This window comes from Bombina bombina, chromosome 3 (genome assembly GCF_027579735.1).
Source record: "Bombina bombina isolate aBomBom1 chromosome 3, aBomBom1.pri, whole genome shotgun sequence".
NCBI lineage: Eukaryota > Metazoa > Chordata > Amphibia > Anura > Bombinatoridae > Bombina > Bombina bombina.
Window position 1 is genome coordinate 975,898,889 of NC_069501.1, and position 24,981 is coordinate 975,923,869.

Below are 24,981 nucleotides of genomic sequence, written 5' to 3' on the forward strand. Positions count from 1 at the left end.
AGTTAGTCGGCATAACTTCCCGCTCGTTGTCTGGTGATAATTCCTTTACAGATAAAGACTGACCTTTATTATTTAAAGTGAAATCAATACATTTAGTACACATATTTCTATGGGGCTCCACACTGGCCTTCAAACATAGTGAACAAACAGATTCATCTGTGTCAGACATGTTTAAACAGACTAGCAATGAGACTAGCAAGCTTGGAAAACACTTTAAAATAAATTTACAAGCAATATAGAAAACGCTACTGCGCCTTTAAGAAGCACAAAAAAACTGTCACAGTTGAAATAACAATGAACCAAATCAGTTATAGCAACCAAATTTTCACAGTAAATGTATTAAGTTAGCAGAGCATTGCACCCACTTGCAAATGGATGATTAACCCCTTAATACCCAAAACGGAAAATCAATAGAGAAAAAAACGTTTTTAACACAGTCAAACACACTGTCACAGGTCTGCTGTGACTGATTACCTCCCTCAAAATGACTTTTGAAGTCCCTTGAGCTCTCTAGAGAAGTCCTGGGTCATGCAGGAAGAAGCAGGAAGACACACTGAATTTTTACTGCGCAAAAAACGCTAAAATAGGCCCCTCCCACTCATTATTACAACAGTGGGAGCCTCAGTTAACCGTTTCTATGCAGAAATATAAGTCAGCCATGTGGAAAAATTCATGCCCCAATAAGTTTTATCACCAATGTACCTCACAAAAACGATTAAACATGCCAGCAAACGTTTTAAACATCCTTTTTTAAAGAGTATGTATCTCTATTGATAAGCCTGATACCAGTCCTTCTACTGCATTTAAGGCTTATTACATTACTTCAGTATTAGTAGCATTTTCTTAGTCAAATTCCATTCCTTAGAAAATTACTTTACTGCATATACATTAATCAGCCTGATACCAGTCGCTTTCACTGCATTTAAGGCTTTACTTACATTACATCGGTATCAGCAGTATTTTCTTAGTCAATTCCATTCCTTAGAAAAATATTTTACTGCACATACCTTATTTGCAGGAGACCCCGCACGCTATTCCCTTTCTGAAGTTACCCCACTCCTCAGAATGTGCGAGAACAGCCAGTGGATATTAGTTACTTCTGCTAAGATTATAGAAAACGCAGGCAGATTCTTCTTCCAAATACTGCCTGAGAAAAAAAAACAGCACACTCCGGTGCCATTTAAAAATAACAAACTTTTGATTGAAGAAATAATTAAGTATAAAACACCACACTCCTCTCACGACCTCCATCTATGTTGAGGGTTGCAAGAGAATGACTGGATATGACATGTGAGGGGAGGAGCTATATAGCAGCTCTGCTTTGGGTGATCCTCTTGCAACTTCCTGTTGGGAAGGGAATATATCCCATAAGTAATGGATGACCCGTGGACTGAATACACTTAACAAGAGAAAGGAGAATCACAAGAGCAGACAATTCAGAAACTCTTCTAGCAGAAGAGATAGACAATAGGAACAACACTTTCCAAGAAAGTAGTTTAATATGCAAAGAATGCATAGGCTCAAAAGGAGGAGCCTGCAAAGCCTTCAAAACCAAATTAAGACTCCAAGGAGGAGAGATTGATTTAATAACAGGCTTGATATTAACCAAAGCCTGAACAAAACAGTGAATATCAGGAAGTTTAGCAATCTTTCTATGAATTAAAAACAGAAAGAGGAGAGATTTGTCCCTTCAAAGTACTTGCAGACAAACCTTTATCCAAACCATCCTGAAGAAACTGTAAAATTCTAGGAATTCTAAAAGAATGCCAAGAAATTTTATGAGAAGAACACCATGAAATATAGGCTTTCCAAACCTGATAATAAATCTTCCTTGAAACAGACTTGTTCCATTATGATCTTGGAGATCACCCTTGGAAGAAGAACTAGAGGCGGAAAAATGTAAACAGGTTGGTAAAAACAAGGAACTGCTAGCACATCCACCATCTCCGTCTGAGGATCCCTGGACCTGGAAGGTAACTGGGAAGACATCAAATCTATTTCGGGAAGACCCCACATCTGTACAATCTTACAAAATACATCTGGATGGAGAGACCACTCCCCTGGATGTAAAGACTAACGGCTGAGATAATCCGCTTCGTAATTGTCTACACCTGGGATATGTATAACAGAAATTAGCCATGAGTTTGATTCCGCCCAAGAAAGTATCTGAGATACTACTTTCATTGCTAAAGGACTGTGAGTCCCACCCTGATGATTGACATATGACACAGTTGTGATATTATCTGTCTGAAAACGAATGCATGATTCTCTCTTTAATAGAAGCCAAGCCTGAAGAGCCCTGAAAATAGTTCTAAAATATTGATTGGTAACCTCAGGTCTTGAGGATTCCAAACTCCTTGCACTGTCAGAGACCCACAGACAGCTCCCCAACCTGCGAGACTTGCATCTGTTGACATCACAGTCCAGGAAGGACGAACAAGAGAGGCCCCTTGAATAATCCGATGATGGTCTAACCGCCAAGTCAGAGAGAGTTGAGTGTTGGGATTTAAAAATATCAATTGTGATATCCGAGTATAATCCCTGCACCATTGATTCAGCATGCAAAGCAGCAGAGGTCTCATATGAAAACGAGCAAAGGGGACGCGTATGATGCTGCAGTCATGAGACCTAAAACTTCCATGTCACTGAAGGGAATAATTGAGACTGAAGGTTTAGACAGGTTGAAACCAACTTCAAACGTCTCTTGTCTGTTAAAGACAAGGTCATGGATACTGAATCTATCTGGAAACCTAAAAGGTATCAAGAAACTCTTTGGTAAATTGATCCTCCAATAATGTCTTAAGAAACAACACAAGTTGATGTTTGTGAGATTCTGCTAAATGAAAAGATTGAGCCAGTACCAAGATATTGTCCAAATAAGGAAACGCTGCAATTCCCTGCTTTCTGATTACAGATAGAAGGGCACCGAGAACCTTCGAAAAGGTTCTTGGAGCTATCGCTAGGCCAAATGGAAGAGCAACAAATTGGTAATGCTTGTCTAGAAAAGAGAATCTAAGAAACCGATAGTGGTCTGGATGAATCGGAATGTGAAGATATGCATCCTGTAAGTATATTGAGGACATGTAATGACCTTGCTGAAAAAAGGCAGAATAGCCCTTATATAGTCACCATCTTGAAAGTTGGGACCCTTACAAATTGATTCAAAAACTTCAGATCCAGAACTGGTCTGAATGAATTTTCCTTCTTCGGGACAATGAATAGATTTGAATAAAATCCCAGACCCTGTTCCAGAAGTGGAACTAGTACAATTACCCCAGAAAGCTCCAGATCTGAAACACACTTCAGAAAGGCCTGAGCTTTCACAGGATTTGTTGGAACGTGAGAGAGAAAAAATCTCACAGGTGGTCTTATTCTGAAACCTATTCGATACCTTTGAGAGACAATCTGAATCCAATGATTCTGAACGGAACCTGCCCAAACGTCTTGAAATAATTTCAATCTGCCCCCCACCAGTAGAACTGGATTGAGTGCCACACCTTCATGCAGTCTTGGGGGCTGGCTTTGGTTTCTTAGAAGGCTTGGATTTATTCCAATTCTAAGATGGCTTCCAATTGGAGCCAGAGTGCTTAGGGGAAGGAGTGGTTTTCTGTTTTCTAATCTGACTAAAGGAATAAAACCGATTAGAAGCTTTAGATTTATCCCTAGACTTTATCTTGGGGCAAAAAACTCCCTTCCCCCAGTAATAGTGGAAATAATAGAATCCAACTGGGAACCAAACAAATTATTACCCTGGAATGATAGAGATAGTAACCTATATTTAGATACCATGTCTGCATTCCTTGATTTGAGCCATAAAGCTCTTCTAACTAAAATAGCCAAAGACATAGATTTAATATCAATCTTGATATCATCAAAAAACAATTTATGTAAGAACTTGCCTGATAAATTCATTTCTTTCATATTGGCAAGAGTCCATGAGCTAGTGACATATGGAATATACAATCCTACCAGGAGGGGCAAAGTTTCCCAAACCTCAAAATGCCAATAAATACACCCCTCACCACACCCACAATTCAGTTTAACGAATAGCCAAGCAGTGGGGTGATAAAGAAAGGAGTAGAAAGCATCAACAAAGGAAATTTGGAAATAATTGTGCTTTATACAAAAAAATCATAACCACCATAAAAAAGGGTGGGCCTCATGGACTCTTGCCAATATGAAAAATTAATTCATCAGGTAAGTTCTTACATAAATTATGTTTTCTTTCATGTAATTGGCAAGAGTCCATGAGCTAGTGACATATGGGATATCAATACCCAAGATGTGGAGTCTTCCACTCAAGTCACTAGAGAGGGAGGGACTAAAACAAAAACAGCCATATTCCGCTGAGAAAAAAATCCACAACCCAAAAATAAGTTTATTTTCACTTTTGAAAGAAAAAAACTTAAATCAAAAAGCAGAGGAATCAAACTGAAACAGCTGCCTGAAGAACTTTTCTACCAAAAACTGCTTCCGAAGAAGCAAATACATCAAAATGGTAGAATTTAGTAAATGTATGCAAAGAGGACCAAGTGGCTGCTTTGCAAATCTGATCGACTGAAGCTTCATTCTTAAAAGCCCATGAAGTAGAGACTGATCTAGTAGAATGAGCTGTAATTCTCTGAGGCGGGGTTTGACCAGACTCCAAATAAGCTTGATGAATCAAAAGTTTCAACCAAGAAGCCAAGGAAACAGCAGAAGCTTTCTGACCTTTCCTAGGACCAGAAAATAAAACAAATAGACTAGAAGACTTCCTGAAATTTTTAGTAGCTTCCACATAATATTTCAAAGCTCTTACCACATCCAAAGAATGTAAGGATCTCTCCAAAGAATTCTTAGGATTAGGACATAAAGAAGGGACAACAATTTCTCTACTGTTGTTGTTAGAATTCACAACCTTAGGTAAAAATTGAAAAGAAGTCACCAAAACTGCCTTATCCTGATGAAAAATCAGAAAAGGAGACTCACAACAAAGAGCAGATAGCTCAGAAACTCTTCTAGCAGAACAGATAGCCAAAAGGAACAACACTTTCCAGGAAAGTAGTTTAATGTCCAAAGAATGCATAGGTTCAAATGGAGGAGCCTGTAAAGCCCTCAGAACCAAATTAAGACTCCAAGGAGGAGAAATTGACTTAATGACAGGCTTAATACGAACTAAAGCCTGTACAAAACAGTTTATATCAGGAAGTATAGCAATCTTTCTGTGAAATAAAACAGAAAGAGCGGAGATTTGTCCTTTCAAGGAACTTACAGACAAACCCTTATCCAGACCATCCTGAAGAAACTGCAAAATTCTAGGAATTCTAAAAGAATGTCAAGAGAATTTATGAGAAAAACACCATGAAATGTAAGCCTTCCAAACTCTCTAATAAATCTTCCTAGACACAGATTTACGAGCTTGTAACATAGTATTAATCACTGAGTCAGAGAAACCTCTATGACTTAGTACTAAGTGTTCAATTTCCATACCTTCAAATTTAATGATTTGAGATCCTGATGGAAAAACGGACCTTGAGATAGTAGGTCCGGCCGTAACGGAAGTGGCCAAGGCGGGCAACTGGACATCCGAACCAGATCTGCATACCAAAACCTGTGTGGCCATGCTGGAGCCACCAGCAACACAAAAGACTGTTCCATGATGATTTTGAAAATCACTCTTGGAAGAACTAGAGGCGGAAAGATGTAAGCAGGTTGATAACACCAAGGAAGTGTCAGCGCATCCACTGCTTCCGCCTGAACATCCCTGGACCTGGACAGGTATCTGGGAAGTTTCTAGTTTAGATGAGAGGCCATGAGATCTATCTCTGGAAGCCCCCACATCTGAACAATCTGGGAAAACACATCTGGATGGAGAGACCACTCCCCTGGATGTAAAGTCTGGCGGCTGAGATAATCCGCCTCCCAATTGTCTACACCTGGGATATGTACCGCAGAGATTAGACAGGAGCTGGATTCCACCCAAGCAAGTATCCGAGATACTTCTTTCATAGCTTGGGGACTGTGAGTCCCACCCTGATGATTGACATAAGCCACAGTTGTGATATTGTCTGTCTGAAAACAAATGAACGGTTCTCTCTTTAGTAGAGGCCAGAACTGAAGAGCCCTGAGAATTGCACGGAGTTCTAAAATATTTATTGGTAATCTCGCCTCTTGAGATTTCCAAACCCCTTGTGCTGTCAGAGACCCCCACACAGCTCCCCAACCTGAAAGACTCGCATCTGTTGTGATCACAGTCCAGGTTGGGCGAACAAAAGAAGCCCCTTGAACCAAACGATGGTGATCTATCCACCATGTCAGAGAGTGTCGTACATTGGGATTCAAGGATATTAATTGCAATATCTTTGTATAATCCCTGCACCATTGATTCAGCATACAAAGCTGTAGAGGTCTCATGTGAAAATGAGCAAAGGGGACTTTTTGGTAAATTGATCCTCCAACCATGTTTCCGAAGAAACAACACTAGTTGATTCGTGTGAGATTCTGCAGTATGTAAAGACTGAGCTAGTACCAAGATATCGTCCAAATAAGGAAACACCGCAATACCCTGTTCTCTGATTACAGATAGTAGGACACCCAGGACCTTTGAAAAGATTCTTGGAGCTGTTGCTAGGCCAAATGGAAGAGCAACAAATTGGTAATGCTTGTCTAGAAAAATCGGAATCTGAAGGTATGCATCCTGCAAGTCTATTGTGGACATATAATGTCCTTGCTGAACAAAAGGCAGAATAGTCCTTATAGTCACCATCTTGAAAGTTGGTACTCTTACATAACGATTCAAAATTTTCAGATCCAGAACTGGTCTGAACAAATTTTCTTTCTTTGGTACAATGAATAGGTTTGAATAAAACCCCAAACCTTGTTCCTGAAGAGGAACTGGCATGATTACCCCTGAAGACTCCAGGTCTGAAACACACTTCAGAAAAGCCTGAGCTTTTACTGGATTTACAGGAATGTGTGAAAGAAAAAATCTTCTCATAGGAGGTCTTACTTTGAATCCTATTCGATACCCTTGAGAGACAATGCTCTGAATCCAATGATTTTGGACAGATTTTATCCAAAAATCCTTGAAAAACATTAATCTGCCCCCTACCAGCTGAGCTGGAATGAGGGCCGCACCTTCATGCGGACTTAGGGGCAGACTTTGGTTTCCTAAATGGCTTGGATTTATTCCAATTTGAGGAAGGCTTCCAACTGGAAGCAGATTCCTTGGGAGGAGGATTGAGTTTTTGTTCTTTATTCTGACGAAAGGAACGAAAACGGTTAGAAGCCTTAGATTTACCCTTAGGTTTTTTATCCTGAGGCAAAAAAACTCCTTTTCCTCCAGTGATAGTTGAAATAATAGAATCCAACTGAGAACCGAATAAATTATTACCTTGGAAAGAAAGAGATAGTAATCTAGATTTAGATGTCATATCAGCATTCCAAGATTTAAGCCACAAAGCTCTTCTAGCTAATACAGCTAAAGACATGGATCTAACATCAATTTTGATAATATCAAAAATGGCATCACAAATAAAATGATTAGCATGTTGTAGTAAGCGAACAATGCTAGATATGTCAGAATCCAATTCATGTTGCGCTAAATTTTCCAACCAGAAAATTGATGCAGCCGCAACATCACCCAAAGAAATAGCAGGTCTGAGAAGATGACCTGAATATAAATAGGCCTTCCTTAGATAAGATTCAACGTTCCTATCTAAAGGATCCTTAAAGGAAATGCTATCTTCCATAGGAATAGTGGTACGTTTAGCAAGAGTAGAAATAGCCCCATCAACTTTGGGGATCTTTTCCCAAAACTCTATAGATTTTGCTGGTAAAGGATACAATCTCTTAAACCTTGAAGAAGGAACAAAGGAAGTACCTGGCTTATTCCATTCCCTAGAAATCATATCAGAAATAGCCTCAGGAATGGGAAAAACACCTGGGGAAACCACAGGAGGTTTAAAAACAGCATCTAAACGTTTATTAGACTGAACGTCAACAGGACTGGTCACCTCAATATCCAAAGTAATTAACACTTCTTTTAATAAAGAACGCATATACTCTATTTTAAATAAATAAGTAGATTTGTCAGTGTCAATATCTGAGGAACGATCTTCTGTTTCAGATAGATCCTCAGCAGAAGAGGATGAATTATTATGTTGTTGGTCATTTGAAATTTCATCAGCTAAATGAGAAGTTTTAAAAGACCTTTTACATTTAATAGAAGGTGGAAATGCAGACAAAGCCTTCATAATAGATTCAGAAACAAATTCTTTAAAATTGACAGGTATATCATGCACATTAGAAGTTGAAGGAACTGCAACTGGCAATGTACTATTACTGATAGAAACACTATCTGCATGTAAAAGTTTATCATGACAACTATTACAAATGACATTCGGTGGAATAATTTCTACAATTTTGCAACAAATGCACTTAGCTTTGGTAGAACCGATGTCAGGCAGCAATGTTCCAGCAGAAACTTCAGAGACAGGATCGGATTGGGACATCTTGCTCAATGTAAAAGAAAAAAAACATATAAAGCAAAATTATCTATTTCCTTAAATGACAGTTTCAGGAATGGGAAAAAATGCAAAAGCATAGGCCTCTTGATAGAGAAGAAAGCAGGAGGCAAACATGAATGGGGTATTGAAATAATGAAAAAATTTGGCGCCAAGTATGACGCACAACGTAACGTAAACTTTTTTGGCGCCAAAAATGACCGGAAATGACACACTTGCGTCAATAATGACGCCGCCGTGTGAAAGGTCTCGACGTCACGTATGACGCCAGAAATGACGAAGTTGCGTCAAAAACGTAAGTTCCCGCGCCAAAAAAGTTCGCGCCAAAAATGACGCAATAAAGTCTAACATTTGACACACCCGCGGGCCTAATACCCGCAAATGCAAAAATAGTCAAAATTGAAAAAGACTAAACCCCAGGTAAGAAACAAATTTCTTAAAGTGTTTATATTCCCAAATATGAAACCGACAGTCTGCAGAAGGAAATACATGAACCTGACTCATGGCAAATATAAGTACAATACATATATTTAGAACTTTATATAATTTGCATAAAGTGCCAAACCATAGCTGAGAGTGTCTTAAGTAATAAAAACATACTTACCAAAAGACACCCATCCACATATAGCAGATAGCCAAACCAGTACTAAAACAGTTCTTTAGTAGAGGTAATGGTAAATTTGAGAGTATATCGTCGATCTGAAAAGGGAGGTAGGAGATGAATCTCTACGACCGATAACAGAGAACCCATGAAAAAGACCCCCGTTAGGGAAATCATCGTATCCAATAGGTGCTACTCCCTTCACGTCCCTCTGACATTCGCTGTACTCTGAGAGGAATCGGTCTTCAACAATGCTGAGAAGCGCATGTCAACGTAGAAATCTTAGCACAAACTTACTTCACCACCTCCATAGGAGGCAAAGTTTGTAAAACTGAATTGTGGGTGTGGTGAGGGGTGTATTTATAGGCATTTTGAGGTTTGGGAAACTTTGCCCCTCCTGGTAGGATTGTATATCCCATTTGTCACTAGCTCATGGACTCTTGCCAATTACATGAAAGAAATAGCATCACAGATAAAATGATTAGCATGTTGAAGCAAACAAACAATGCTATGCAAATCAGAATCTTTTCGCCTTGTGCTAAGCTATCCAACCAAAAAGTTGATGCAGCCGCAACATCAGCCATAGAAATGGCAGGTCTGAGAATATAGCCAGAACGTAAATAAGCTTTTCTTAGATAAGATTCAATTTTCCTATCTAAAGGATAACAGAGAACCCTTGAAAAGATTTTCCGTTAGAAAAACCATATGTAATCAATATGCGATACTCTCTTCACATCCCTCTGACACTGTACTCAGAGGAATTATCATGCTTAGAAGCGCTTATCATAGAAGAAATCATAAAAACCAAGCACAAACTTACTTCACCACCTCCATAGGAAGCAAAGTTTGTAAAACAGAGTTGTGGGTGTGGTGAGGGGTGTATTTATAGGCATTTTGAGGTTTGGGAAACTTTGCCCGTCCTGGTAGGATTGTATATCCCATACGTCACTTGCTCATGGACTCTTGCCAATTACATGAAAGAAAGGAAAACATCTTGTTGAAAATAAATGTGCTCCTGGACTGGCCCTGTCTGAAAATATTTAAGAAACTGTCTCAGGAATAGGGAAACTTTTAGAAGCTTAGCAAAAGGTTTAACAAGCAAATCAAGTTGCTTGATTATTATTCTGTATATTTAGAGCCTTGGACACCAAAAAGTTTAGAAAATCTCTCTTAACCATAAGCAAAGATGTTCCAAATGAAACATGAGAAGTAATTTGTCTTTATCAAAATAGAATCATGATCAACTGGGATTAAATTCACCTTCAGAAAGAGATTTCAGGTGTCTGAGTCATTCAGAAAATACTTAAAGGGACATTATACACTAGATTTTTCTTTGCATAAATGTTTTGTAGATGATCCATTTATACAGCCTATTCAGCTTCTTTTTTTTGTATAGTTTTTCTTATTTTTAAATAACATTGCGCTGATTTTCAGACTCCTAACCAAGCCTTAAAGTTTTAGGAGAATACTGATGAATACCTACTCCAGTTTGCTCCTGTTTGTGTAAAGAGCCTTCATATGCATAAGGGGGGGGGGGGGAGAGAGTGTCTGTTCTTTTTGCTATAGAACCACTTTCAGTGGGTGTTCCAGCTAACAATTTCAACAGAGCTAAACTGGGAGCTTCGAAGTAAGTTTTTAAACTGTTTTATACTGGATTTTTAGATCAGTATCTGTGCATATTATTCTTTATAGTAGTGTCTATTACATGAAGTTAAATGAACATTGGTGTATACTGTCCCTTTAAGTGGTCTGCTTCCTAGAATATTAGGCGATAGAGAAGCACTCAACTGTATGGCGCCAATAACGCTGGAGCTAAAATGAAAACAAGCGATGTGCATACTAAAAGATTTGACAAAGTCCACTCTAATACACATAAGATAATACCCCCATTAAATAATAGACAAGCATGATGTTAACTGTCTAGACAATATGGTGGTGATGTCTGAAATATATGCAAGTGTCCCCGGCCATGATGCACATAAGTATGTACCAGCTAATAGCCTGTGGGCTGTGTGAGTGCTTTTTATTTGTACTTAAAGGGACAGTCTAGTCAAAATTAAACTTTCATGATTCAGATAGGGCATGCAAGTTTAAACAACTTTCCCATTTACTTCTATTATCTAATTTGCTCAATTCTTTAGATATCCTTTGTTGAAGAAATAGCAATGCACATGTGTGAGCCAATCACACAAGGCCTCTATGTGCAGCAACCAATCAGCAGCTACTGAGCATATCTAGATATGCTTTTCAGCAAGTGATATCAAGAGAATGAAGCAAATTATATAATAGAAGTAAATTAGAAAGTTGTTTAAAATGACATGCTCTTTGTAAATCACGAAAGAAAAAAATTGGGTTTCATGTCCCTTTAACTAATGTGCACCCACACTACCCTGCTTACCAAATTGTAGGGGGGGGGGGCTGCTTCCAGTAGATAGCCCATTCAGTGCTGTGCAAGCAACAGCAGAGGATCTCTGAAAGAATTACGATGACCCAACAGCGGCTAAGGGACAGACTCCCATAGGGAGATATGCTGTCACTACCCAGTATGCCACCATCGTAGAGTCAGCTCTCTCAGGGGGATAGTGTGTCTCAAATAGGTTTCAGGACCCCTTTTATTGAATAATATGGAACACCTATATTCTTCAAGCTTCTCCTGTGGAGACAAAGGTAAGACTGGAATACCAGACAGGTGGAAGGGATTAAAAACTCTTGGAATGTCAGGATATTTTTGCCTCTTCCTAGTTGCCAGGAGTTGAATCTCAGGAGTAATGGCTTGTTGACTCTCACCACCTTATGAAAGAAAATGCAATTTAATTGTAAACTAATTAGCTCAAGATGCTTTTTACAGAGAGGCATTATTTTGTTCGGTATGATCAAATGAATAAATTTCAGTTTAAATGTACTCACCTCCTTGCTCCGTGAAGTAGCCTGCAATTTCTGCTCAAGAACACTTAATTTGTTATCAATGTGTCCATTTATGTCTTCATGAAGAGAATCAGAAGAGCACTGGGAAGAAAGCTGCACAGTTTTGGCACGCAGCAATTTCTGCAAAAGGAGGTGTCCTGCCTCTGTTTTAGCTCCAATAGTAACTTGGTCACCACTTGCCTCACTTTTAAAGTCCTGGCTTTCAGAAATGCACTCATCTATAAACTCCTGCTTGAGAAGCTTGGGCAATTCAGTCATATCACCATTCTGTAGAATAACTGGATTACAAGATGTCAGAGTCTCCTGTTTATTCATAGTCACTGACGTCTTACCATCTTCCTGTGAGTAAGCATTTAGATGCAGATCTCTGGTTTCACCAGCCTCATTTTGACAATTTTGTTTCTTAAATGATTCAGAACCTTTGCACTGCTCTGTAGGAGTTTCAGAGTCTGATACTTCAGATTGTTTTCTCTCTGGCTTATGAGCAATATGGGATTTCAAAGCTGGGGAGGAGGCCATATCAGTATTCTGGCTATCATTCAATTGCTGAGTCAACGAAAGAGGAATAGCGCTAACTATTGCAAGACCTTCCCCACATTTGACATTCTCATCTGGGGATTTTATCTGACTTTGAGGCTGAGATTTTGGCACAGTGCAAGCAATGGGTTCTTGTGGCTCTCTCTTTGGTTCTTGTGTGCTCTCTACATGCAAGTGTGCTTGCTGCTGACGAAACTGTTGCAAGTGAAACTGGAGTTGTTGTTGTAGTTGTAGCTGTTTCTCGGGTGGCTGTTGAAGTATTTGCTGTTTTAACTGCAGAATCTGCTGAACTTGCTGAAGCTGATGTGGCTGTAGCTGTTGCAGTTGTTTTTGCTGTTGTATATGTTGCATTTGATTGTGTTTTAGATGTTGTACATGCTGTGTAATAGCATTAGATTGTTGCATCTGCAATTGTTGTGGCTGTTGCATTTGCTGGTGTAACTGCTGCAGAGATCGTTGTTGCTGTGTATGTAATAGGTTTTGCTGCGTAAGAGGCTTTACTGGAGTGGGCTGCTGCTGTGCTGGCTTCTGGGTTGACTGCTGCAGTTGTGGCTGGTTAAGCTGAGTTTGTACGTGCTGCATCTGATGCTGCATTTGCTGCGGCTGCATTTGATGTTTCAGCTGAAGCGGTTGTAATGGCTGTTGGTGACCTGTGTGGGGGTGGTGTGTTTGGAGGGACAATTGTCGTGACATTTGAGGGTGCAACATTTGTGACTGATGTATTTGCTTCATTTGTGAATTTTGCTGTAATGAAGAATGCATCTGTTCTTTGTTCTGATGCTGTATTTGCTGCAGCACCTGTGAGGATTGACTCGGTTGCTGCTGCAGTAATTGTGGTTGTGATGGCTGCTCTTTTATGGTCTGTGTTTGCTGTACTTGAAGGGGCTGCTGTATAAGTGGCTGTTGAAGTTGTTGAACTTGACTTTGAGAAGCCTGTTGAAATGTCTGCTGCTGTAAATGTGATAACTGCTGTGTTTGTTGTGATTGTTTTATATAAAGCTGGCTTTGAGATTTCATCTGCTGTGCCAACATTTGATGTGGCTGCAATGACTGTTTTTGTACCAGATGTAGCTGTATCTGTTGACCTGCCTGCATCTGATGGTGGTGTGTTTGCTGAATCTGTTCTGCTTGTTTTGTCTGATGTTGCTCTGTGTGTCCCATCTGCTCTGTTGATTGTGACTCCTGCATCTTATTAGCTTGTGGTGTCTCTTCCGTTTCTGTCTCTAGGATCGATTCTGTAGGATGTAACAACTGATTTGATGGTGGTGACTGCTGGTTTAACTGAAGCTGCTGCTGTTGAGATAATGGTTGCTGTATTAATTGAGGAGTTAACTGTTTATGCTGAGCTAGCTGCTGCTGAGTTAATAGATGCTGTTGTTGCAAGACATGAGGCTGAGCAAGCTGCTGCTGAGCAACTTGCTGCTGCTGCTGAGCAACCTGCTGCTGCTGAGCAACCTGCTGCTGCTGAGCAACCTGCTGCTGCTGAGCAACCTGCTGCTGCTGAGCAACCTGCTGCGTCAGCTGCTGCTGCTGAGCAACCTGCTGCGTCAGCTGCTGCTGCTGAGCAACCTGCTGCGTCAGCTGCTGCTGCTGAGCAACCTGCTGCGTCAGCTGCTGCTGCTGAGCAACCTGCTGCGTCAGCTGCTGAGCAACCTGCTGCGTCAGCTGCTGCTGCTGAGCAACCTGCTGTGGATGATGTTGAGCAAGCTGTTGTGTAACCTGCTGTTGCTGTGGATTGAGCTGTTGTGTCAGCTGCTGCTGTTGAGCGAGTTGTGTCAGCTGCTGCTGTTGGTGTTGTTGAGCGAGTTGTGACTGTTGGTGTTGTTGAGAGAGTTGTGACAAGTGCTGCTGTTGAGCGAGCTGTTGTGTCACCTGCTGCTGTTGAGCGAGCTGTTGTGTCACCTGCTGCTGCTGTTGTTGCTGAGTGAGCTGTTGTGTCACCTGCTGCTGTTGTTGTTGCTGAGTGAGCTGTTGTGTCACCTGCTGCTGTTGAGCGAGCTGTTGTGCCACCTGCTGCTGTTGAGCGAGCTGTTGTGCCACCTGCTGCTGTTGAGCGAGCTGTTGTGTCACCTGCTGCTGTTGAGCGAGCTGTTGTGTCACCTGCTGCTGTTGAGCGAGCTGTTGTGTCACCTGCTGCTGTTGAGCGAGCTGTTGTGTCACCTGCTGCTGTTGAGCGAGCTGTTGTGTCACCTGCTGCTGTTGAGCGAGCTGTTGTGTCACCTGCTGCTGTTGTGTCACCTGCTGCTGTTGAGCGAGCTGTTGTGTCACCTGCTGCTGTTGTGTCACCTGCTGCTGTTGAGCGAGCTGTTGTGTCACCTGCTGCTGTTGTGTCACCTGCTGCTGTTGGTGTTGCTGAGCAAGCTGCTGTGTCACCTGCTGCTGTTGAACGAGCTGCTGTGTCACCTGCTGCTGTTGAACGAGCTGCTGTGTCACCTGCTGCTGTTGAACGAGCTGCTGTGTCACCTGCTGCTGTTGAACGAGCTGCTGTGTCACCTGCTGCTGTTGAGCAAGCTGCTGTGTCACCTGCTGCTGTTGAGCAAGCTGCTGTGTCACCTGCTGCTGTTGAGCAAGCTGCTGTGTCACCTGCTGCTGTTGAGCAAGCTGCTGTGTCACCTGCTGCTGTTGAGCAAGCTGCTGTGTCACCTGCTGCTGTTGGTGTTGAGCGAGGTGTTGAGTCACCTGCTGCTGAGCAAGCTGTTGTGTCTGTTGCTGCTGAGCAAGCTGTTGTGTCAGCTGCTGCTGCGTCAGCTGCTGCTGCGCAAGATGCTGTGTCAACTGATGCTGCTGAGCAAGCTGTTGTATCAACTGTTGTTGCTGTTGAGGAGTAAGCTGCTGTGTCAGCTGCTGCTGTTGAGGAGTAAGCTGCTGTATCAACTGCTGTTGCTGTTGAGGAGTAAGCTGCTGTGTCAGCTGAGGAGAAATCTGTTGTGCCAGCTGCTGTTGAGGAGTAAGCTGCTGTGTCAGCTGAGGAGAAATCTGTTGTGCCAGCTGCTGTTGAGGAGTAATCTGCTGTTGCTGCTGAGGAGTAAGCTGCTGTATCAACTGCTGCTGCTGAGGAGTAAGCTGTTGTATCAACTGCTGCTGCTGCTGAGGAGTAAGTTGTGTCAGCTGCTGCTGTTGAGTCAGCTGATTAGGTGTAAGCTGTTGTGTCAGCTTCTGCGTCAACTGCTGCTGTGGAGTAAGCTGCTGTGGCAGGTGCTGAGTCTGCTGCTGGGAACTAAGCTGTGCCTGCTGCTGCTGGGAACTAAGCTGTGCCTGCTGCTGCTGGGAACTAAGCTGTGCCTGCTGCTGCTGGGAACTAAGCTGTGCCTGCTGCTGCTGGGAACTAAGCTGTGCCTGCTGCTGCTGGGAACTAAGCTGTGCCTGCTGCTGCTGGGAACTAAGCTGTGCCTGCTGCTGCTGGGAACTAAGCTGTGCCTGCTGCTGCTGGGAACTAAGCTGTGCCTGCTGCTGCTGGGAACTAAGCTGTGCCTGCTGCTGCTGGGAACTAAGCTGTGCCTGCTGCTGCTGGGAACTAAGCTGTGCCTGCTGCTGCTGGGAACTAAGCTGTGCCTGCTGCTGCTGGGAACTAAGCTGTGCCTGCTGCTGCTGGGAACTAAGCTGTGCCTGCTGCTGCTGGGAACTAAGCTGTGCCTGCTGCTGCTGGGAACTAAGCTGTGCCTGCTGCTGCTGGGAACTAAGCTGTGCCTGCTGCTGCTGGGAACTAAGCTGTGCCTGCTGCTGCTGGGAACTAAGCTGTGCCTGCTGCTGCTGGGAACTAAGCTGTGCCTGCTGCTGCTGGGAACTAAGCTGTGCCTGTTGCTGCTGGGAACTAAGCTGTGCCTGTTGCTGCTGGGAACTAAGCTGTGCCTGTTGCTGCTGGGAACTAAGCTGTGCCTGTTGCTGCTGGGAACTAAGCTGTGCCTGTTGCTGCACTTCCTGTTGTACCTGGTCGGACTGTGGGGTCTGTAGCTTCACCTGATGCTGTTGCACTTGTTGAATATGCAACATCGGATGTGATATTTGCTGCTGTGGTTGTTTCTGCACCTGTTGTTGTTGTTGTACTTGCTGTGTTTGTAGTTGCTGGACTTGCTGTATCGTAGTTTGTGGTATGTGTGATTGCTGCAAATTATGTTGGGCTTGCTGCAATTGTGTTTGTTGAGACTGCTCCACTTGATGTTGTACACGTTGAGACTGCAACTGATGTGGTTGTAATGAAAGCATTTTTTGTGGTTGCTGAAGCTGGTGTTGTTGCATCTGATACTGTTGTGTTTGGTGAGGCATTCTATATTGAGGTGGAGGTTGATGCAGTATGTGTCTTGGTGCTATTACGCCCTGAGGATGTTGACCAGATGTGGTTTCCTGAGATTGAACTGCACAGTATCTTGCTGCTCCTGGAGATTTTAGCACAGAGTTTTGTCCCAGCTCTGCTACCTGATGTGCTCCGGCTGATTGTTCTGATGCTCCTTTCTCAATATTTGCAGATTTTTCCTCTCCTGTAACGCTTGACTGAATTTGTTCTGAAACAGATCCAATTTGCCGAACTTGGAATATACCTCTAGAGAGTGTTTGACTGGTTGATGCACCATTGGGCACTGTTGCATGAGAAGGTGGCACTGCTGTCTCCTGCAAGGTGGCTTGTTTTAGAGCTTGGCTCTGAGACTGCTGATGACGCTGAATAAGAATAGCCTGTAACTGTTGTTGCTGTTGTGGTGTCAGATGTCGCAACTGTGGATTCTTTGCAATGATGCCTTGAAGCTGAGCTCGAATTTGGCCCATAAGTATAGTATTTTGCTGTCCCATAAAGCTAGCAGGATGTTGCAACACTTGGCCACTTAGTGCTGGTCTCTGTTGTCCAGCTAGGTGTGGTAAATGCTGCCCAACAATATTTTTTGATTGATGTTCATTTCCCTGTTGCTGTATCTGGTTATTTCCCTGGTCCTGCACCATGTTTGACTGCTCAGCGCTTATGCTCTGCTGAGAAACAGGAGGTGCTTCTTGAATGGCACTAGGTTGAATGCCTGGATGAGAATCTGGCCTTATTAGCACTCCATGATTTTGGGTATTTTGTGTTGTGGGAGGGAGAGACTGTCTTGCAGGTTGCTGCAAAGGACTGGTTACCTCACAAAGAGTTTGTGTTTGATCTGGATGTTGATTTACCAGCTGTGAATCTTCTACTGAAACAGGGGTCTGAAGTTCTTGCTCCTGATTACCTGTGCTGGCAGAACTATGGCTTAGCTGCTCATGAGAATGCTGGTCTCCAGATTCTTGGCTGGCCGGACTACAGCTAGAAATCTGTTGTCCTGGAGGATCTGCACCTTCTTGAATCAGAAAGCTTTGATTATGGTTCTTAGTATTTAAAACTGGCCCCTGTTGGTTGTTTAAGTTTTGCTGAAGACCAGAGAGGCTGTGGCTTATCTGTTGCACTTGTCCTCCAAGTGGGCGTGGTGTCAGTGTACTAACAGATTGTCCTAGACCAGCATGCTGTATATTTGACAGATTTACACCTTGTGGTGGTGACAAAATTAGTCTCTGTCCTGCCATGCTTGGTGACTGTGGTATTGTTGCAGTTCCCAAAACATGCTGCTGTTGCTGTGCAATTAAAACCTGACGTTGCTGAGAAGAGTGATGCTGTAATGTAGAGGCCTGTGGAACTAATAAACCATGTGGATTCCCTATTAGCCCATGCTGCTTTCCCAGTATGGCTTGGGACATATTACTCTGCTGAGGCATCTGAAAACCTTGTGGTGTTTGCTGAAGTTTTTGAGCTAATTGAATTCTCTGCTGTTGCAACTGCCTTTCTTGGATTAAACGTTGTTCAGGGGTGAGGCCATGTAGAACAGATGTTGGTGAGTAAAAACTTGCAGAGGTCCCAGGAATAGCAGTATTGCTCCCTTGAACTTGATGTTGCTGGTTCAATGTTTTAACATAGGAGGCAGCTTGTTGGGTCTGCATGGGTATCACAGACTGTAAGCCATGCACATTACCAGCTTGTCCAACCAATTGGTTGTGCTGTACAGAGCTGGGTTGCTGAATAGTCTGAGTATTAAGGAGCTGACCTGGAACTTTAGAAAGAACACGAGAATTCTGGGTGGGACTAAGGGGAAGAACACCACAACTTTGCTGCTGTTGCTGCTGCTTGTTTCTGTATTCCGTCATGAGGGTTGTGTGCTCCTTCTGCTGCTTACGAACCTGAAGAACAAAAAACATACAAACACTAAACAAAACTGTAATCATGTTTTAAAAAAAAATTAAAAAATGCATCATACAAAGTTCAAGGTACAATACTGGCTCAGTTCTGTGAGTAGCAATAACCAAAGATGGGACATTTTGTAGGGTGATGAGAAATCCAAAGCATTAAAAACTACCTTCACTAATATACATAATCTTTCACACTACATACCATCTTAGATAAAAAAAAATTGATAGAATAGCAGTTGGAGTGTTAATCTATGATCTAATTTCAGTTTGGCATTACTCATCCTAATAGCACCCACCATATAAAATTTAAAAAGCAGAATACAAGGAAAAGCAGAAGAAAAAAAAAAAAAGAAAAAAAAAGTATGCTTTATTTGAAAGAATCGGAAGTTTCCTTTCAAATTTGGCCTCCACAAAAAAAAGGTATAGACACAAAAATTTATGCTTACCTGATCAATTAATTTCATAATGGTGAGAGTCACAAGTCATCACGTGTGGGAATATTCCCCTCCTGACCACTAGGAGGCAAAAGACACCCCAACACACCAGAGCTTTAAATCCCTCCGAGTTCACATGACCCTCAGTCATACATTTAGCCAAGAAAATTAGTTAAAAAGAAAAGCAGGAAATAAAGTGGGGCAAAGATTTGCAAAGCAAGAATAGCCGACACAGGAACAAAAATAAAGGGTGGGACTCACCACAATTAAAGTAATTAACTTATCAATGTAAGCATACATCTGGTTTTCTTTCTTCATCAGATGAGAGTCCATGAGTCACCACATGTGGGAATCAATAACAAAGCTGTGGAGTCCACAAAACCACTGTGAGTGGTTGGGGGGACCAAACAGTGAAGGCAGGATATTACTATTCAGGCACTAAAGCCCACAGAATTTTCCTGCTAAAGGCAGCCTCAAAAAGAACCATACATATCAAAAAGATAAAACAGAGTTTGCAAAGAAGATCAAGTAGCTGCCTTACTAATCTGATCAATAGAGACCCTATTACCAAAAAAAAACATAATTTATGTAAGAATTTACCTGATAAATTAATTTCTTTCATGTAATTGGCAAGAGTCCATGAGCTAGTGACGTATGGGATATACAATCCTACCAGGAGGGGCAAAGTTTCCCAAACCTCAAAATGCCTATAATTACACCCCTCACCACACCCAATTCTGTTTAATGAATAGCCAAGTAGTGGGGTGATAAAGAAAGGAGTAAAAAGCATCAACAAAGGAATTTGGAAATAATTGTGCTTTATACAAAAAAATCATAACCACCATAAAAAGGGTGGGCCTCATGGACTCTTGCCAATATGAAAGAAATGAATTTATCAGGTAAATTCTTACATAAATTAGGTTTTCTTTCATGTAATTGGCAAGAGTCCATGAGCTAGACACGTATGGGATATCAATACCCAAATGTGGAACTCCACGCAAGAGTCACTAGAGAGGGAGGGATAAAAATAAACAGCCATTTTCCGCTGAAAAAAATAATCCACAACCCAAAATATAAGTTTATTCTTTAAATGACAAGAAAAACTTAAAACATCAGCAGAAGAATCAAACTGAAACAGCTGCCTGAAGAACTTTTCTACCAAAAACTGCTTCTGAAGAAGCAAATACATCAAAACGGTAGAATTTAGTAAATGTATGTAAAGAAGACCAAGTTGCCGCTTTGCCAATTTGATCAACTGAAGCTTTATTCTTAAAAGCCCACGAAGTGGAGACTGATCTAGTAGAATGAGCTGTAATTCTCTGAGGCGGGGCCTGAGCCGACTCCATTAAGCTTGAAGAATCAAAAAGCTTTAACCAAGAAGCCAAGGAAATAGCAGAAGCCTTCTGACCTTTCTTAGGACCAGAAAATATAACAAATAGACTAGAAGTCTTCCTGAAATCTTTAGTTGCTTCAACATAATATTTCAAAGCTCTCACCACATCCAAAGAATGTAAGGATCTTTCCAAAAATTTCTTAGGATTAGGACACAAGGAAGGGACAACAATATCTCTACAAATGTTGCTAGAATTCAAAACCTTAGGAAAAAATTTAAATGAAGTCCTCAAAACCACCTTATCCTGATGAAAAACCAAAAAAGGAGATTCACAAGGAAGAGCAGATAGCTCAGAAACTCTTCTAACAGAAGAGATGGCCAAAAGGAACAACACTTTCCAAGAAAGTAGTTTAATGTCCAAAGAATGCATAGGCTCAAAAAGGAGGAGCCTGTAAAGCCCTCAAAACCAAATTAAAACTCCAAGGAGGAGAGATTGATTTAATGACAGGCTTAATACGAACTAAAGCCTGTACAAAACAGTGAATATCAGGAAGTTTAGCAATCTTTCTGTGAATAAAACAGAAAGAGAAGAGATTTGTCCCTTCAAGGAACGTGCAGACAAACCCTTATCCAAACCATCCTGAAGAAACTGTAAAATTCTTGCAACTCAGAATCCTATTCGATACCCCTGAGAGACAATACTCTGAAACCATTGATTTTGGACAGAATTTATCCGAACATCCTTGAAAAAAACCTTAATCTGCCCCCTACCAGTTGAGCTGGAATGAGAGTCGCACTTTCATGCGGACTTGGAGGCTGGCTTTTGGTTTCTTAAATGGGATGGATTTATTCCATTTAATGAAGGTTTCCAATTGGAAACAGATTCCATAGGGAAGGATTAGGTTTTTGTTCCTTATTTGACAAAAAGAACGAAAACGATTAGAAGCTTTATTTTTACCCTTAGGTCTCTTATTACCTTGGAAAAAAAGAGATAGCAATCTAGACTTAAAAAGTCATATCAGCATTCCAAGATTTAAGCCTCAAAACTCTTGTAGCTAAAAATAGCTAAAGACATAGGTCTAACATCAATCTTGATGATGTAAAAAAATGGCATCAGAACTGATTAGTATACTGCAGTAAGCGAACAATGCTAGATAAATCAGAATCCAATTCTTGTTGCGCTAATTCTCCAACAAAAATGTTGATGCAGCTGTAACATCAGCCAAAGAAATTGCAGGCCTGAGACGACCTGAATATAAATAAGCTTTCCTTAGATAAGATTCAAGTTTCCTATCTAAAGGAACTTAAGTACTATCTTCCATAGGAATAGAGGTACGTTCAGCAAGAGTAGAAATAGCCCCATCAACTTTGAGGATCTTTTCCCAAAACTCTATAGAAATTGCCGGTAAAAGGATACAATTTTTAAACCCTGAAGCAGGAATAAAAGAAGTATCCGGCTTATTCCATTCCTTAGAAATCATATCAGAAATAGCATCAGGAACAGGAAAAAAAAAAACTCTGGCGTAACCACAGGAGGTTAAAAAACAGAATTTATGTTTACCTGATAAATTACTTTCTCCAACGGTGTGTCCGGTCCACGGCGTCATCCTTACTTGTGGGATATTCTCTTCCCCAACAGGAAATGGCAAAGAGCCCAGCAAAGCTGGTCACATGATCCCTCCTAGGCTCCGCCTTCCCCAGTCATTCGACCGACGTAAAGGAGGAATATTTGCATAGGAGAAATCATATGATACCGTGGTGACTGTAGTTAAAGAAAATAAATCATCAGACCTGATTAAAAAACCAGGGCGGGCCGTGGACCGGACACACCATTGGAGAAAGTAATTTATCAGGTAAACATAAATTCTGTTTTCTCCAACATAGGTGTGTCCGGTCCACGGCGTCATCCTTACTTGTGGGAACCAATACCAAAGCTTTAGGACACGGATGATGGGAGGGAGCAAATCAGGTCACCTAGATGGAAGGCACCACGGTTTGCAAAACCTTTCTCCCAAAAATAGCCTCAGAAGAAGCAAAAGTATCAAATTTGTAAAATTTGGTAAAAGTGTGCAGTGAACCAAGTCGCTGCCTTACATATCTGATCAACAGAAGCCTCGTTCTTAAAGGCCCATGTGGAAGCCACGGCCCTAGTGGAATGAGCTGTGATTCTTTCAGGAGGCTGCCGTCCGGCAGTCTCATAAGCCAATCTGATGATGCTTTTAAGCCAAGAAGATAGAGAGGTAGAAGTTGCTTTTTGACCTCTCCTTTTACCAGAATAAACAACAAACAAGGAAGATGTTTGTCTGAAATCCTTTGTAGCATCTAAATAGAATTTTAGAGCACGGACAACGTCCAAATTGTGTAACAATTGTTCCTTCTATGAAACTGGATTCGGACACAAAGAAGGTACAACTATCTCCTGGTTAATATTTTTGTTGGAAACAACCTTCGGAAGAAAACCAGGCTCAGTACGTAAAAACCACCTTATCTGCATGGACCAGATAGGGCGGAGAACACTGCAGAGCAGATAACTCAGAAACTCTTCTAGCGGAATAAATTGCAACCTAAAACAAAACTTTCCAAGATAATAACTTAATATCTATGGAATGTAAGGGTTCAAACGGAACCCCTTGAAGAACTGAAAGAACTAGATTAAGACTCCAGAGCCTGAACAAACGCTTAAACGTCTGGCACAGCTGCCAGCCTTTTGTGAAGTAAAACAGATAAAGCAGAGATCTGTCCCTTCAGAGAACTCGCAGAAAATCCTTTCTCCAAACCTTCTTGTAGAAAGGAAAGAATCTTAGGAATTTTTATCTTGTTCCATGGGAATCCTTTAGATTCACACCAACAGATATATTTTTTCCATATATTATGGTAAATTTTTCTAGTTACAGGCTTTCTAGCCTGAATAAGAGTATCTATTACAAAATCTGAAAACCCACGCTTTGATAAAATCAAGCGTTCAAACTCCAAGCAGTCAGTTGGAGGAAAACCAGATTCGGATGTTCGAATGGACCCTGAATAAGAAGGTCCTGTCTCAAAGGTAGCTTCCATGGTGGAGCCGATGACACATTCACCAGGTCTGCATACCAAGTCCTGCGTGGCCACACAGGAACTATCAAGGTCACCGAAGCCCTCTCCAGATTGAACCTGGCTACCAGCCTGGGAATGAGAGGAAACGGTGGGAATACATAAGCTAGGTTGAAGATCCAAGGTGCTACTATTGTATCCAATAGAGTCGCCTTGGGATCCCTGGATTTGGACCCGTAACAAGGGACCATGAAGTTCTGACGAGAGGCCATCAGAACCAAGTCTGGAATGCCCCATAATTGAGTTATTTGGGCAAAGATTTCCAGATGGAGTTCCCACTCCCCCGGATGCTCCTCCATCTCCAGGGAACTCCTTGTTACCCCCTGATGGTTGATATATGTAACAGTCGTCATGATGACTGATTGAAACCTTATGAATTTGGCCTTTGCTAGTCGAGGCCAAGCCTTGAGAGCATTGAATATCGCTCTCAGTTCCATTATGTTTATCGGGAGAAGAGAGTCTTCCCGAAACCATAGACCCTGAGCTTTCAGGGGTTCCCAGACCGCGCCCCAGCCCACCAGACTGGCGTCGGTCGTGACAATGACCTATTCTGGTCTGCGGAAGCTCATTCCCTGTGACAGGTTGTCCAGGGTCAGCCACCAACGGAGTGAATCTCTGGTTATTTGATCTACTTGTATCGTCGGAGACAAGTCTGTATAATCCCCATTCCACTGTCTGAGCATGCCCAGGTGCAATGGTCTTAGATGAATTCGTGCAAAAGGAACTATGTCCATTGCCGCAACCATCAACCCTATTACTTCCATGGACTGCGCTATGGAAGGAAGAAGAACAGAATGAAGTACCTGACAAGAGCTTAGAAGTTTTGATTTTCTGGCCTCTGTCAGAAAAAACCTTCATTTCTAAGGAAACTATTATTGTTCCCAAGAAGGGAACTCTTGTTGACGGGGACAGAGAACTTTTTTCTATGTTCACTTTCCACCTGTGAGATCTGAGAAAGGCTAGGACAATGTCCGTATGAGCCCTTGCTTTTGACAGAGACGACACTTGAATCAGGATGTCGTCCAAGTAAGGTACTACTGCAATGTCCCTTGGTCTTAGCACCGCTAGAAGGGACCCTCGTACCCTTGTGAAAATCCTTGGAGCAGTGGCTAATCCGAATGGAAGTGCCACAGGTAATGCTTGTCCAGAAAGGCGAACCTTAGGAACCGAAAATGGTCCTTGTGGATAGGAATACGTAGGTACGCATCCTTTAAGTCCACCGTGGTCATGAATTGACCTTCCTGGATGGTAGGAAGGATCGTTCGAATGGTTTCCATTTTGAATGATGAAACCCTTAGAAACTTGTTTAGAATCTTGAGATCTAAAATAGGTCTGAATGTTCCCTCTTTTTTGGGAATTATGAACAGGTTGGAGTAA

At 41.8% G+C, this 24,981-nt stretch overlaps 1 protein-coding gene across 3 annotated transcripts in view; it reads right to left on the reverse strand.

Moving 5' to 3' along the window:
- The window catches only part of KMT2D (lysine methyltransferase 2D), a 948,037-nt gene that overhangs the window by 294,438 nt on the left and 628,618 nt on the right, over positions 1-24,981 (reverse strand). For all 3 annotated transcript variants that reach the window (XM_053708073.1, XM_053708075.1, XM_053708074.1), the window contains one exon: positions 12,013-18,738. In XM_053708073.1, the coding sequence (XP_053564048.1) occupies positions 12,013-18,738 (6,726 nt within the window). The remainder of the gene's footprint in view (positions 1-12,012; positions 18,739-24,981) is intronic.